We start from the raw sequence: 16750 nt of genomic DNA, 5'->3' as shown, positions 1-16750 counted from the left end.
CCAAAGGAAGATGACCCACTGCTAGTTATTCACAAAGTTACACAAATCTGTAAGTCTGTGTATCAACACAAAAGAAAAGCAGAAGGAGACATGCTACAAATTCCGTGATTTGATCCTCTTGACTTTTACAAACGTTCTTACAATCCTAAGAGGGTTACTCTGGTGGCATGAGATAGCAGGTCACCCTAGGAGACTACACACACATCCAGCTTCAGAGAAAAGTAAGTCTTAGAGTCACACTGCCCAAATCCCTTGATTTTGCCCCTGCCAAACAGAGCACACCTCATGCCACTTGCTGACTGCATCGGGATGCAATTGGGGTTGGTGGCTGTTGGCACCACAAAGCAGCACATTGCCCTGCTACCTCAGTTCCATGCAAACTTTCAGGTTTAGGTGCAACCAATTTGAAGGCAAGTAGTATGCAAGAAGATTACTTCCAACCAGCTTCACGTAGCTATACCTTGAAAAGTGACTCCATGAAAGAGGTATGAGGGTGAGGTAGGGAGGAAAGAGGAGTGTAATGTTTATTTCCTTTTAACTTTCCATTTCATATGCATTCAGTGCCATGTCTGAACACGTTCAGACATTTCTTCCCCTCCTCAGTTACCCTTCTTCCAAACACTTGTCCTACAAATTATATCTGGGATCTGAAAATTAAGCTGAATTCTTTCCTTCTCTTTCTTATGCACACAGAGTAATAACAAGACTTTGCAATCCAAATTCTGTACTTGTGTACACCTGTGTTAACCCCATTGTCTTCAAATTATTCCCTTAACAATGGCTGTGGGTTTGTACAGGTGTTGAACAAGCCCCGTAATTGGAATTTAACAAACAATTCCAACAGCAGGGGAAAAAAAAAAAGTGAGAATTCAACTTGCTCCTTGTGGCATTAGCTAATACGTTCAAGTAGCAGTAAAAACAAAACCAAATTTAAACGGCATTTAGGCGTGTGCAGATGCTGACAGGCAACTCGTGAGACTTCCAAGAACTGCAGTTTTTCTACTTAGATCCACAAATCAGAGCAGTAGCAGGGACCATAAATGAAAGACTTTTGCTTCTCATTTACACCATCTTCACAGTGTTCTCTGCAGTTGTCTTCCTGCTTCACCAAATATTTTGTTTCCAAAATAAACTTGGCCAGCTCCCCCTTGAGACCACAGATTTAGGCCACAACCCTACAAGCCCAGACGTGCAGACCCAGTTGGGCTGAGATGGGCGACCCCTTGGAAGGCCAAGGGGGACCAGGGTCCACACCTGCACCACCAGCTCCCAGGAAGGGAAGCACCTCAAAACCCTTACCAACACATCCAGAACTAAGCCAAGAGGTAGGCAGAAGAGCAAGATGGGGCCAGGCAGGGAACACCAGATGGGGCCTGAGGAAACACCAAGCAAGAGGATGAGGGCATCGCCTGCTCCACATCTCCGCCTGAACTCAACAATCACTTCTCCAGGCTGAGTGGTGTGTTTCCCAACATCACACATAGCTGGGAAATCAAATGAGAGCTTTCTGCTGTCATCTGAGCTACTGCTTGAGACCATGCCTGAAAACCAGCCCTGTCTCTCCACGAATCAAGCCACAGCCAGGACATGGGCTGGAGATATACTTAGGGTTTGTTGCTACAGCTAACTCGGTCACAACAGCCTGAAAGGAAGGTTATCCGGCTGGCAAATGAAAGAGATCAGTGACTTTCTAGGGCCAGCAATTACTCCTTAGTGATGCAGAATTACTACAGAGCACTCATTACTGAAGAGATGCCAGTTACTGACAAATTACCAAACTGAGAAATTAATTACCAGCTGAGAAAATAATGCACAAGGGATCGGACTGAAAAAGCCATGTCCAAGAGAGGTCCATAATTTGCAACGCATACATTCTAATCAACAATTAGTCCTGGTACAATTAGTACCACACTGGGTACTCTTTCAGGATGGCAGACATCACAACTGGTCTGCAAGCCATCAATGGCTTAGATGAAATAGCATCATCTCAAAAAAATGGAGACATTGTTCAACCTGACCGTGACATCGTCCAACATACAGACTTGACTCTATGCTCCAGCACTGTACAAGCGATTCAGCATCACTGCCAGGAAAATCCTCATCTCCTCATTCCTCCCTGCGCGTACAAGGAGAGCTCTGGGTGTTCAGAAAACCCTCCCCTATTCCCACACCAAGCTCAGGGACAACACAAGTCAGCTAAAGGAGCGCCCGCTCTGAGGAAGCACTTTGTGTACTTTGCTGAATGTAAGCAGGCATTTTTGCAATGCAAACGCAAAAGACGAGCAATTTTTCCACAGCTTTTGCATGCTAGGGGCCAACCCTATGAAAAATAAATCTGATTTTTTTATTTTTGCTTAAATAGAACAGAGATCTGGCCAAATTCACCATCATCTAGTGGAAAATAGTCGGGGGGTGGGGGGTGGAGAGGGAAAGAATGACGTGTGTACAAAAACTGCACATGACCTCAGAGCTACAACTTTCACAGCAATGAGTATTTATTAGCTTCAACTGCTTCTGTAACCAGTAGCAAGACCTCCTTTTTTCCTCTGGTCCGTTTTCAGGAACCTGTGCAGAAGCTGGCTGATCCCAGGTCTCCATGGGAGAAGATGGGGGACAGGAATTAAACATTCAGCATTCGCTGGGGCCCAGCACAGCACCTAACCAGCTATGCCACAGGCCTTGGGGGCAAGGCAATACAGAGCAACACATGGCAGAACAAAAGACATCAGCCTTAAGGGCTCCTCTCTCCCAGCATTTAGATGTAAGGGTAATGTAGGGCACAAACACAACACTGGCTGAGCGATTAAGCAGAATAGCCAAGGTGACTACCTCCCAGACTTCACAAAGGAGATCCTAGATTATTTGGGGGACAATAAATAAAAGGCAATCACTCAGCCTAAACAGCTTGGCAAATAGACATCAAAATGACCAACTTTGTACTCAGGACAATTATTGAAAAAATAATCAAAGTGCTTAATATTTTCTGTTCTTTAGAAGTAAAGTCTTGCAGGAAATTTAGCAGTCACATTTTCTTCCTCCAGTGAGGACATCCATGCTGCTAACTCGTTAATGCACTCCCACTTTTCTCTGTATAGCATCTGACCAAGAGGAGCCCACGTCAAGGCCTCCAGACACTTCTGCAATGCACACAGCAATGACTGTGATTTTTACAGTTTTACTTGGCTTGTTCACAAGACCCAGTCTCATGTAATCCATGGGCCTGATCCTTCTCCTAATAAGAGCAATGGCAAAACTCCAGCTGATTCAGTCGTTCTGGACAGACCTTGCAGTGGCAAGAGGATAAACTTTAAGGGTCCGAGCCTTATTCATCTACCGTTCTTGCTTCCACAAGTAATCCTATTAAAATAAAGGGGACCACTCCTGAGAGTCAAAGATGCAAGAAACAGACTAAGAAATATTCGGGGTTCCCCCTCCACCACAGCACAAGCATGATTCTAAAAGCATCATCTTATTTCTATACATCAAATTAGAGCAGTAATCGAAAATAAATTTAAAAAAGAAAAAAAAAGTCTGAAAGTGTCATTCGAGGCAAGCAGAAAAACCACAAGTCCTTGTTCTTTTAAAACAAGGGCAATCTAACGATGAGTAGCTGAAAATGTGGCCACACACACACACTCCTTCATATACACATACATACACAGAGGCAGTTCATCAGAAGTGAATCACAGAGAGAAAGATGAATTTGAACCCTTTATCCCCTGTCCTTTATAAAGGCTGCCACTCAGTAAACGGAGATTGCTCTAATTACTGTGACAATTCTGCACCCCGTTCAAACAACTTTTGTGTTCTGGACAGGTTTCTCCGCGAGTTTGAAATTCTTGGCCTGAGAACCACTCTTGTCTAAAAGAGGTTTCTCGTTGCAAGCACAGAATGCAACACTAACAAGTTGTCCCTCTTTTCAGCTCTTTTCATTCTCCTCTTTTCCAATTGCCTGATTCAGAGCTTAATGGAAACTTGTCAAGGCTTTTCTTCCCACAAACCCTGTAGAGCCCCAAGGCAATCTGTGCACAGAGTAACCACAGGAATCTCATATTGTCAATTAAAATTGAATAGACACCTGATAACTTGAGTATACGTTCACAAATAATATACATCACATGCATATACACAGATGTGCACATGCAACCCGCCAGATAACCACGCTTCGGACACAGCAGCAGCTCTGCAGCATTCCCAGTCCCCTTTACAACCACCCAGCTCCTAATTTTCAGTTTTTAATTTCATAAACATGAAATGACATGAAAGCACTTTCACATATTGTAGTTGAGCAACAGATTTCAATGGAAAATAAACTTACTACGTATACCAGGCATTCGGCCTTTAACAACCCTGGGGATTGTAAAAGTATTTAGCTGCTATCCAGACAAAATAAGCTCTATGGATATTCTTTACATAGCGGTTTTGTGAGCAGTACAGAAGTTCGGTTTGTGACTAGCTCCTGTAAAGACTTTTTTTTTTTTTTGAAATGAACACATACACGTTTTAATCTACATTTTATGATGTAGTTTAAGAACTAAGAAAAAGCCCGTAGGGGAATATAACAGGGATCAGAAGTAAACTAAGGCATTCAGTTAAAAATAATAATAATAAAAATCTCAAAAACTTGACTTCCAGACAGAGAACTATAATCTGTAACTCCTTTCAAAGGGAGAAGATCTCCTTGCCAATGTCTCAGTGAAAACAAAGGTAGAAACACTGACTGCTGTTTTATTCTTCTGATACATGCATTCAAGGTCATACCTTCCCTTGGATTCTTTAATATTGCCAAACATTTATATTAGCGTAATTTCTATAGCAGTCTGTTGAGCCTGGGCACAGACCAGTACAGCGACTATATGCCATGTTCCAGACCTCGCCTATGTCAGAATAGCGGCCCTGGTTTTATAAATCTCTTAAATCTAATTAAGCCAATGCAAACCTCTTACTGTGTATGCTCCCAAACCAGTTCACTGGTTTAACCAAGTTAAAATTATTCAGGCTAGGGTTTAAAGTAGTTCCAAGAGAACCTTTATTAAATATTTGCATCAGTTAAAAACAGAAATCAATGCAGTGACTTGTCTCTAGAATAGAAAAGCCTATAACCTCTTGACTCTTGCAGGTAATTATTTAAGGAGTCACTGACTCCTGCAGAGGACTTTGGAGTCCCCACCTTTTCTTGGGCTACTTTTCCTTTTCCTAAAATAGGAGGGGTTGTTACCACTGTATCAACATCTAAGAATCTCTCATATTTCCCAGAAAGTCCCATTTGCAGTAATTTCAGTTCAGTATTTTCTAAATATTCCTTCCCACACTTTTTGGGGGGAAGTGTTTTTGTTTTGGTTTGGTTTGGTTGGTTTTGGGTGTCTCAGCTGCAGCACCACCACTAGTCAATTAAAAAGCCAAGCCAGATTTTGTTGTATCCAGCACCTTTCGCAACACAGATATCTGGAGAGCCCTACAAACTGTGAGATAGATACTGCTCACGCACAATTATATATTCATGCTTGGTAGCCGCTAAACATGCCATCGTACTTCCCACGGAGCCTAGGGCATTAAAACCTGTTCTGCTGAGAGGGGAAAACAGTTAGTCAGGACTAACTGTGTCAGGAGGACTAACAAAATGGTTATGGGACCTTCAGCATCAGAGGGTCCCTCCTGAATTCAGCTTTGCTTCCTGGCTGGATACCTGCTGGCCTCCAGTGCCCAGACACCTGACCACAGCCAGAAGCTGCCCCCATGTCTTTTTTCCTCCTCATACTTCCTTCAGCAAGAGCATTTCAAACACAAAGACATTCTCTGCTCACCAAAGCCTACTCGTCTCCTACAATTCCTATCATTTCACTGTCATCGTTTTCCCTTTGCTGAAACCAGCAGCATATGAGTCAGAGAACAATCATTAACTTTTACAACTTCCATACAAATCCACCTACTCATATTAGAAAAGCAGTATTGACATGCAACACAGCCTCAGACCAAATCCTGATCCTGCCAGGATGCTGCGCGCTGCTGTGGGAAAGTCAGATACTGCAGAAGCAGGAGCTCATTTAAGAAAGTACCATCGGAAACAGTTTTTTTTTTTTTTCCTCCTCTTCATGAGCGAAGGACGCTGCAGAAGAAGCAATATATCAATGTGACGTTTAGTTTAGTTCGGCTTTTTCAATACCTTTATCCACTTTTGAAGAAATTGGCCATTGGTTCAAGACACACGGGGCCTGATCCAAAGCCCTTCGTTATTAATAGAAGTCTTTTTTCCACTGACTTCAATGGACCTTGGACCAAGCCCAAGGAAGACAAGATTTCACAGCAGTTAGAGTGACACACATTCTCCGGATTCAAAAAAAAAACAATACACAGCATTTACGATGTTAATCTGTATAGCGTAGTTTTGTTTGTGGGTATTTTTTTTTCCTTCTTTTTGAAATAGGCTCTAGGCTGTCAGATTAACGCACCCAGAAAGTCTCTCTCTGAAGTTGGAAGGAATTATAGGCAGATACAGAACACCACAGTCAGACGTCGAATATTCCCAGTATTCCCCCCTACTAGAATATAAAGCATCCTCTACCACAACGTATCTCACAAGCTGCTGCACCCAGGCTTTAAAGTGTCCCATCATCACACACTCCTGCAGGAACAGCTACAATATTACTCGTAATGAATTAATTTGTATTAATATGGCCATCACGTGCACTTCCATATGAAACCCATTGTCCTGGAGCATTAAAAAAAAGCTCACTAAGTGAAGTAACGTGGTGCCCCTATATTTAGTTTAAAGAAATTTAAAATAAATACATTAAAACAAAATTGCTAATATCTTTAGTACATCATAATTGGCGCAGCAAGCAGAAACCCAGTTATCTTCTTAGTAAGTATTTATAGCAGCACCCTTCCCCATTCATTCCACATTTTCTTAGAGAATCTGCTGTACCCTACATCTGCAATTCATTGACTTTACAATTTACCACATGTTGAGATGGAGAGGTCTCAGCTCCATTTGAATCACTGCACAAATATGCAAGTGATTTATCGTTTTAAAACTGAAGACTGCAGAAGAACGACTCCACTTTTCCTGAACATTACTCCTTCTGGCAGACCATGAACAATTACAGTTCGTACTAATTAAGCTCTGTAAATGTGCTGTGCCCTGCTAATGCCTACCAGGCCTCAAATTTAGTTTCATGAAGCCAAACTTCAGCCAGCAACTTAACTCATTCGGCACTGCCCAGTTGCCTGCGTGTGACCCCACAAGAGCACGGGTCGAGGCTTTCGCCTGCCGAAAACAAAGGGGGGAGCCTGGGCAGGTTTTGGCAGAAGGAATTGGGCCAGAGGGAGGGGGTGGGAAGCGTGGTGGGACAACGGGGACATCGCTGCTGATAACCTGCTACGAAGGGCCAACACCGCCCCAGCCCTGCACGCTGGTGGTAAGGGATTCAGATCTGTCCCCGGGGGCCAATAACTCACAGCATTCCATTGATTAGGAAAATGCATAAAACCTTCAACAAAACTGTACAGTTACTTGTGGAAGGGCCACATTGACAGCCCCCTCATTTTATTTTATTTTGTATTTTTTTTTTCCAGTCAGGTTTTACACGACCAGCAGAAGAAAAAACATATGGGCAAAGGAGCCACACACGTAACCCTGCATTTTTCTTCAATCAGCATCCGAGCGCGGCCGTAACCTACAGGGAAACCGAAATAAACTGCTGAAGAAATTAAAGCTCGGAGTACTACCTAGGCACATTTGAGTAATCACATTACCGTGTTAACACGCACACGCACGGCACAGACAAGACAGCAGCACGTCAGCCCCAGCCGTCCACTCGAGGGAAGCACGTTCAGCGGGGAGCGCGCTGCCTCACTCCCTGGGCCCCTCGCTTCCCTCACGCTGAGGAGCCAGCCCCCAGGCCCCAAGCTTCGCTTCCCCTCCAACCACTCAAACAACGTTGTTCCCTCCGCCCCAAGTTTCTGGGATTTCTCCTGGCGCTCCCTCCCATGTTCTTCCTTTGTCCTCCGAGCACTCCCCGGCGGCCTCTGGCTTCGCTGCTCCCCCCCGGCGCCCCCTCGCAGACCCCGCACGCCCCAGGCGTTGCCCTCCAGCAGGGCACCAGGCTGCTCCCCAGGGCTGTCCCCCGTGTCAATCCATCGTTGTGTGCCCTCCCCTCGTGTGGGCAGTGTAAGATCCCTGTTTTACACATGCACAAACAAAACCCACCAAGCAACTGCCTGCATTCCCGAGCATCCACCTTTCACGTTAAACCTGATGGCTCCCCCCCCCCCCCCCCGCCCCCAACCCTGCGTGGCTCAGTGGGATGTAAGAAAATCACAGGACACTTCCAGGTGTCACCCTTCTTTAAAGGCTTCTATTTCCTAGATACTGACACAAGCACAATTCTGCTAAGACCTCGGCAAGGGACAGGGCTGCGCTCGCTTCTCCAGGCTGAGCCAGCCCCTCCGGCACCGCAAGCGTTAATTATAAACTTCGGAGCCCACGTAAAAAAGCACAAACATAAAGCAGCACTTGGGAGGAGGAGCACGAATAATTCTGCGCTTTTGGGTGGGGAGAGACAGGATTTCCATCTCTCCCCCCCCCCCAGCACCACACTCCATCTCTCATTGCTTATAATTAGTGAAAGAAATTTGACCCACTGCCAGTGTCTGTGGACCTTGGATATTATAAGGCCAGCGTGGCGTCAAATATCTTAACATTCATAAGTGTTATAGGCTGTAAATAAACCCCGTGGATTTATGACCCTGCGGTGCTTGCCAGCAAACGACTGTGGCACATTTCTTTCAGCAGACCTGTCGAGGTGCAAGTTTGCCTTTGGTTGTAAAATTAACCATTTCCTTCACAAATGCGCCCAATTAGAAGTCAAAGTTGAAGGCTTAGGTACATATTTGCGAGGCGGCAGCCAGAGGAGGTGCGGGGGAGCAGGGCTTGAAACTTCTCCCCAAACCTCCCAAGCGCCCCAAGCACAAGTTCCCACAGCAGCTCCGGTGTGGGAGCAGGGATCTGATTTCACCCAAACCCCTGGAAAAGAGGAAAAAAGAAAGAAAAAAAAAAGAAAAAAAAAGAAAAAAAAAGCCACCTCCTTTCCATTTACCCCTGGCTATTGCAAACTCTCCTTTTTGGCTGCCCTGGAGGGGGGAGCAGGCTCTCTCCCCAGCCTTGCCTGGAGCAGGATCCGCTCCCTTCCCCCAGTATAATGTCATCGACTTCCTGTGCAGGAGAGCATTTGCTAAATCCAGGTTGTCTCATGCTTAACTGCCAATAATCCAACTTCCACATAACTCCCAGACAGCTGGGGAAAGGTCCTCAGAGTTTTTAGTCATGGTACAGAAACACACGTCCACACAAAAAATCTGCAGCTGTCCTTTTTCTCTGCACCACTTTTTTTTTTTTTTTTATCTGATTTTGGGGCCCAGTCTTTAAAGTCTGACAAATTTAAAACATTTTTACCTACATTCTGGTTTACAAGCTCCAATGAAAGCTGTGACATATCCCCCCTCCCTGCCTTCAACTGACGAATCAGCACATATTTGCTTGGACAAAAAACTAAGAGGAAGGAGGAAGAAAAAAAAAAAAAAAAAACACTCAACATCATCAATCCATGTATGAATGCATTAAAAAAACCTGGAAAGGCATCTACTGTATTTTTTTTTTCCTCCAGTATAGATCAGCCACTGGTGCAGCTATTAAAATTGTTCGATTTCCAAAGCAAATATTATTTTTAATGAAGTGCAGTCCTGCAATTATCCTGTACACTCCAGTAACAGTGCTGCATTATATTGTTTTGCAAGGTCCTAGAAACATGAAACTTTTCTCTAACTAATTTTCATAGCCCCCTAAAGAGAAGCTGATTGACTCAGCAATGCAGTGTTTGCACCGGAATGAAGCCTTATCAGAGAAGAAAAACAGAAGAGGAAAAAAAAAAAAGAGAGAGAGAATTAAAAGTAAATCAGATTCTTTACTGAAAATAAGTTAACAGACCCAGTCTGTTTGCCATTGTATACCAGCTATGCTAATGCTATAGCAGAGTGATTCAGCAATCTACCTAATTAAGCATGAGGAAAGTTTCTTTATGCAGGTTCCATTTGATTTACGCCACAGGATCATCAGTTCTTATTTAATAGCTTGTCTTTGCACAAGTCCAGAAACTTTATTAAAAGCATGCCTATTCAATTTTTTTTAGGAAAAAAAAAGTGAATAACTCAGTCTCCATTGAATAGCTACGTATCATAAAGTACTAAAGTGCTGACATATTAAGTTGTACCTACATTATTAAACTAGTTGGTGGATGTTAATACCATAATCCATACTGCAGACATTAAACCTCAACCCTAAAGATTAGTAAAGAATTAATATTGTCACATCGAGACCAAAATCTTAACATGCCAGCCATAAATATTTCTGAAGGAGATGAAAAACAATTAGCATAAATACCAAAGAAGGGCAAGAACACCTGTTCTTTTTCAGCGCGATAAGCATTTTATTGTTCTCTATTTAAAATGTAATGACCTGTGTAATTACAGTAATATTACATTGTATTGCAAGGGCTTGGAATGTCACACTTTGAAAAGTGTTGTCAAAACAATTGGAGGGAGGAAAAAAAAGGACCACCGTTAACCCTTCACACTCCTGGGTCTACAGCTTTTGTATTAGCAAGGATTATGTTGTTTCATTCAGCAGATAAAGGAAAACATCCATTTTTCAAGCCAGTTAAAGAAAAAAGTTTCTTCCTGAACCTACAAATCCGAGCGAGGGGGCTGCTCTCCCCTACAGCTATTCCAAACTCACAAACTTCAGGAGCAAATGCAAGCTTATTCCTACAGTCTCACTTAGCAAGCAACAATTTAGGGGAAAGGAAGATGCAACACCACTAGCAAAACTAAGCTATCTGCCAGCAGGGTTTTCTCAAGTCACAACACATCTATTTGCTCACCAAAATGCGTTAACCAAGCTCTAAAATTAGGATAAAAATTAAACACACCACTTCTTCATTTCCAACTCTGAAATGAAAACAGTTTCCTTTATTATCCCTAGCAGGCAGCTACCCCAGTCCCTCTGCAAGCATGGGTATGAAATTGGCATCTCAGATGCACTGCTTCATTACTGCGTGGCCAGACCTCCACATACACATCTAGCCTTAAAAGCAATCCACAGTATTCCGTCAAAAGCCAGAGTAACACACACAAAAAAATCCTTATCTTCTAAAAATAAAATTATTCCTATTAAGCTTTATCGAGAGTTTTCAGCAAGTAAAACATTATTATTGAGATAATATATTATTCATCATAAGCAGATTTCACGATATTTCATACATTCTTGTGGCAGTAATGCAGAAATTGCTGTCCCCGAGTTTGCTCTTGAACAGACAATTACAGGTACATTAACAAACAATGACAACAAAAAAGCAATAATCCTACTACACCTCCCAAATAAAAACCATACCCCAAAAATCCATGAAAAGAACCACACCCACAAACCTTTTAGGTTTTCTACAACAGCAAAAGGAAAGGAAAAGCAGTTTTGCTACATATCTGCATCACCTCTTTATCTTACATGCTCTACAACTCGACAGATATGGCTTCTGAAAAAACGACATAAATAAAAATAAAATTCAAAATTATGCAGAATCATCTCTACCTTTTCAATATGTATTTAAAAAAACAGGACAGAGAACGATCTAGTTTGTCTGGAAATTAAAACTGGCACAGCACAGAACCAGAATCCACCTAAAAACAGTGTGACAGACAACTGCTATCCCGCTTAATCTTCATAACATTCTGCTCTCAGGCCTAAATAAATAACTTTAATTTTTCTAGGCTACAATTAAGTTGTCGGCAAACAAATAAGCACAGAGAATGTGAAAGAATAAGGTTAAGAAGATGAGAGAAGGTTGCTGGAGCCTGGATGTGGAAATAAGAAAATTGCCTATTGAGTGTGGAAATATCCTTTCAGAACCCATCTGATAACAGAAGAAGGCCACCTGCTATACCAACAATAAACCAACGTGTCATCTTTTGTACAGTACCTTTAATTCACACAAACACGACATTCCTATGGAGGCCTTTTTAACTGTGGGGGAGCAAGGGGAGGAAGAATATTTCCAGGCAAGCTAACTGCTGAAGGATCCTGTCTTTACATGCTAAGGGAAAAAGGATCTAATAAAGGTAATGAGCAAAAAGAAAGGGGAAAAAATCAAAAACTATAGCTGTTGTAAGAAAAATGCTTAAAGAAAAAGAAGCCGAGGTGTTCTTCCTATTAACCTACACTTGGAAGAGGGGGATGCATTTCAGGGAAAAAAAAAAGAGAGGGGGAAAAAAAAAAAAAAAAGAAAGGAAGCCAAAGCTCACAATTTGTAACAAAGTAATTTGTGACAAAGATTGCTTTGCCATCTGGATCCTAGTGCTTTGAGATTTTGGAGTTTATCACTATCATCCATATACATAGGGGTGACCGGATTCAAAAGGAAAAATATAATGCACCCAGCCCCTGGATTCCCCTCCCCATCATTACAATTGCAAACTGCAGTTACCCCTGTGCTACTGTCCCAGAAATCACCTCCTTGCCAGAGGAGCCTCGCAGGCTACCCAAACGAAGCCCTGCCACATGCCGAACTCAGGCAAAGTCAGAAAATCTCCCTTACATCTCTGTCACTCCGCATTCACCAAGCTGCTCTGCTGACGTTTGGCTAAGTGGAAACAAGGCTGACCCGATGTTTAATATTTTAATGCTTTAAAACACTTGTAGATCTGATACACTGGAGTTGTCCAAGCCCTCAGTCATTAGCGTGGCTTCAACATCCCCCGAACAGTAGATCTATTATTGTAAATCGCTATCTCGTGTTACCACAAGGCAAAAAAAAAAAAGTGTATAAACACACATGGGGAAGGTGGGGACACTTCGGATTTAGAAACCCCCAGAAGAAGCAAACCAGCGAGCCTAAGCCCACCGACAGGAGTGAGCAGCGATTTGTAGTCCCACTGGATTTAACAGTTTCAGCTAAGAAAACAGGGAGGACAAAATAACGAAAAGAAAACTCTTTAGAAAGGGAAGGCTCCACGCGAGGAACCTGCTGTCAGAGCAGAGCACACAGCTGATGGCACCAGGCTGGGCAGAGCGGAAAAACAGCTGGGACTACAACCCCAGCAGCACACCCCAAAGTTTACCAAGACCCTGGGGGTCTTGGGGCTGGAAGTGGCTCTCCCTCTGCTCCCCCCACACACAGGCGCACGGCCCTGGCTTAGAAACTAATTAAACCCAAGGAAACACCACGGAAAAAAAAAGAAAGAAAACAACGAAGAAAAGACGCTTTCAGCACAGTTTCTGCCAGCGTGCTGGCAGAAAGCAATTCTGATCGACTCTTTGGGTGTTTTTTTTGGGGGGGGGGGACCCTGCCGGCTCCTGGCCCAAGCGGTTCCCCCCCGGGCCGCAGCCCCGCGCCCCCCGGCCCGAGCCCCCCCAGAGCCGGGGCAGCCCCGGGCCGCTCCCCGCGGCCGCCGCCGGGCTCCCGGCCCCCGGAGCCCCCTCGGGCCGGGCCGGGATGGGAAGGGAAGGGGAAGGGAGCCGGGAGCTCCCCGCACAGGCCGGCCGAGGGCAGGAGAGGGTTAAGGGGGAGGAAAGGGGAGGGGGGAGCCGGAGCCGGCCCGGCCGCCGCGGAGGAGGGCAGGAGGCGGCGGGGAGCTCGCGGGGAGCCCGGCCGGGGGGAGCGGCCCTCGGGGGTCCCCCCCCTGCGGAGAGGAGGGGGCGGCGGGGGGGGAGTCATCATCATCATCAAAAAAAAAAAAAAAAAGCAACTTTTTTTTTGTAATTTGTAGTTTACTTTTGAGGCCGGATTGGGCTTTGCTTTTTGTTGCCTTTTTTTTTTTTTTTAGTATTATTATTATTCGCCCCCCCCACCCCCCCCTCCACCTCGCACGGCAGGGGGAGGTGACGAGGAGCTCCAGCAAAGTGCCCGCAAAACTGAAAGTAACAAAAAAAAAAAAAAAGGAATAATAATTAAAAAAAAAAAAAAAAGAAAAAAGAAACATGGCGAAGTGTAAACAACCCCCTCCCGCCGAGTTCGCAAAGTTTGCGGAGCGGGATAGGGGGGCTGTGGGGCACCGGGGGGGGGGGGAGTGGAGATTGGGGGGGGGACACCGAGAAGGAAAAAGGCAACTCACCGTTCTGGCCGTCGGAGAGAGCGAGCCGTTGGGCAGATACGGGCTGCTGAGGTCGGGGATCATTATAAAGGGATAACCCGGGTATGGTGGGCCCTTAAACAACCCTCCATCTTGCCTCTTCGCAGCTAACATGGCGGGGGAGACACGAGCGGGGAAGGAAGGGGGCGACAAGGGGGGGAAAAAAATAAAGGGGAAGGTGGGGGGGGGAGAGGAAAAACTTTTTTTAGCGGGTGTCCCAAAAAGAAGAGCCCGGCGCGGCGGGCGCCGGGCCGGGCCGGGTTGGGTCGGGGGGAGCGGGGCGCTGCGGGCCCGCCGTACTCACCTTCCTCCAAACTTTCTCGGGATTTATCTCTGAAAGTTTCCGAGCGAGGTGGGGGCCGCCGCTCCGCCTGGGAGCGGGCCGGGGTCGGCAGCGGGGAGATTGGGTTGGTGATTTGTTTTTTTTGATTTTTTTTTTTTTTTTTCAAGGGGGGTAGGATGAAAGGGAAAGGTTCGGGGAGAAGGTGGGAAGGGGAAGGAGAGCGGGGGAAGAGAGAACAAAACAGAAGGCATCGTTACAAGTTGGTGCCGCGGAGGAAAGTTGGGCGCCGCCGGCAGCGGGACCCGGCGCCCCCGGCCCCGCAGCGCGGCCCCCGCCCGGCCCCGCGGGGGGCTTCCCCCGTACCTCCGAGTCCGAGGAGCTGTTTTGATTCGTTTCTGATTCATTGACGAGAGACGACTTGACATCAGCTAAATCCCTCTCCGCCGAGGAGTTCTCCGAGATCTTCTCCTCCTGCTCCCCTTCGTCTTTGAAAGAGATCAGTTCATCGTTGGCGCCCAGGTCGTCCCCTCCACCGCCGTTCAGCTGCGGCATTTTCCTCCTGGCTCACCCCACCAGCAGCAATTTTGCAAAAAGGGGAAGGGGGGTGATACAAAAAGAAAAAAAAAAAAAAAAAAAGAGGGGGGAACGGGGAGGGGGGAAAGGAGGGAAAAAAAAAAAAAAGACCAGGGGAGGGGGGGGAAAGTTTGCACCAAAAAAAAAAAAAAAAAGAAGAGTCCAAGGTGAAAGTTTTTTTTTTCTCCCCTTCTCTTTCCTCCTGGGGAGGGGAAAAGAGGGAGGAGGAGGGGAGGGAAACGTCTCTTCTTTGCTCCTTTTGCACCAGTGACTTTAGGCTTCTTCCTTTCCTTCTTGTGGATTTTCTCTTTCTTTCTTCCAGGGAGCTGGTCGGCGTGCACGGCGCGCACACGCACTCACACCCGCGCACGCACTCGCGAAAAATTAACAGTAATAAACCACGGAGCCGGGGTGAGGGGGGTCGAGGGGGGGGGGGGAAGGGAGGGATAAAAAAAAAAAATAATAATAATAATAATAATGCAACAAACAAACCAAAGAAGTCAGCTGTAACGGGGGGGCAGCCGCCGCGGATATGGGGAGCCCGTGCCGCTCGGGTTTGAGTGAGTTGAAGTTGGACTGAGAGCTTTTCAGTTCAAAGGCGGCGCTGATTGACAGCTAGAAAAAGGGGGATCGAAATCCGGAGGAACGGAGAAGTCTGGGATCCGGGATTATTGACAGGGAGCGAGAAACACACCAGGCACTTAATGAGATGCAGGAGGGGGCGGGGGCTCCCCGGTGACGTCTGCATAAATAAACAGGGTTGGGGAGGAGGAGGAGGAGGAGAGGAGGAAGGGGGGGGGGGGGGAAGTGGCGAAGTAACAATGAGCCTTTGGGGCAGGCAGCGGGAGGGCCAGGGCACCAAGCAAGGGGAGGGGGCAAAAAAAAAAAAAAAAAAAAGGAAATTTGATGTTAAATTAAAAAAAAAAATGCACTCTGCTCCAGAGCTTGGGGGGGGGGCGAGGGGGGAGCAGCCAAACGGGTGCCCCTGCCCGCGGAGGCACGAACTTTTCCGAGCTGAACGCGAGGAAGCGGAGCATCGCCGCGGGTCCCCGTCCTCCCGGAGCATGGCTTTGGGCACGTGTGGCCGTGGGGCGCTGGGGGGTTTTTTAGAACCGTTAACACATTTTTTCTTGCCACTCGTTGGAGCTAAGAAACTCCAATCGTAATAAACATGATAATATAGTAAAAGCCTGCTTTTATTTATTTTTTTTTTATAATATTTTTTTTTTAAGCAGCACTTGCTCCTCGCGTTCATCACGGTTCCAACACGCAGGATTAAAACGTGCGAGATCACTCGCCGAAGATCAGATATTTCCAAATTGCAGCGAGGCACACTATTCTTTTTTTTTTTTGGTGAAAAAAAAAAAAAGAAAAAAAAAAAAGAGGAGGAGGAAAAGGAATGTGACTGCTAAGAAGTTAATTAGCATGGCAGGCCGGAGAATCAAGGACTCGCGGACTTCAGAAGCGGAAAGTTGTGGTGGTGGTGGCGTAAACAGCACCCCGGGGAAAGCGAAGCGAAGCGAAAGCGGCGCGGGGCGGGGAGCGGGGCCGGGGGTGCGGGGGGCGGCATCTGCTCCGGCGCGGAGGGGAAGGGGGAGACAAATTGAGCTCCTAGCAGGGACAAATTGTAACAATGGGCGAGTCAATTGGGAAGTTGGAGGCGGGCGAGGGACGGAGCGGGGGGAGCAGGAGCGTAATTTCGGTGGGAATTGGTGA

At 45.9% G+C, this 16750-nt stretch overlaps 1 protein-coding gene across 29 annotated transcripts in view; it reads right to left on the bottom strand.

Moving 5' to 3' along the window:
• The window catches only part of TCF7L2 (transcription factor 7 like 2), a 177110-nt gene extending 161363 nt beyond the window's left edge, over nt 1–15747 (bottom strand). For 8 of the 29 annotated variants that reach the window (XM_072039787.1, XM_038180932.2, XM_038180938.2 and 5 more), the window contains exons 1-3: nt 14825–15745; nt 14483–14549; nt 14161–14285 (exon numbers count right to left, since the gene is read on the bottom strand). In XM_072039787.1, the coding sequence (XP_071895888.1) occupies nt 14161–14285; nt 14483–14549; nt 14825–15013 (381 nt within the window). In that variant the 5' untranslated portion in view covers nt 15014–15745. Of the gene's footprint in view, nt 1–14160; nt 14286–14482; nt 14550–14824 lie in introns of all 29 variants that reach the window. The other 21 variants (XM_072039788.1, XM_027460625.3, XM_027460630.3 and 18 more) reach the window with 16 other exon arrangements.
• Nucleotides 15748–16750: the final 1003 nt, after the last annotated feature.

Source organism: Anas platyrhynchos, chromosome 6 (assembly GCF_047663525.1).
Source record: "Anas platyrhynchos isolate ZD024472 breed Pekin duck chromosome 6, IASCAAS_PekinDuck_T2T, whole genome shotgun sequence".
Lineage (NCBI taxonomy): Eukaryota > Metazoa > Chordata > Aves > Anseriformes > Anatidae > Anas > Anas platyrhynchos.
Note: the sequence above shows the minus strand (reverse complement) of the source record. Positions and strands in the feature narration are given on the sequence as shown.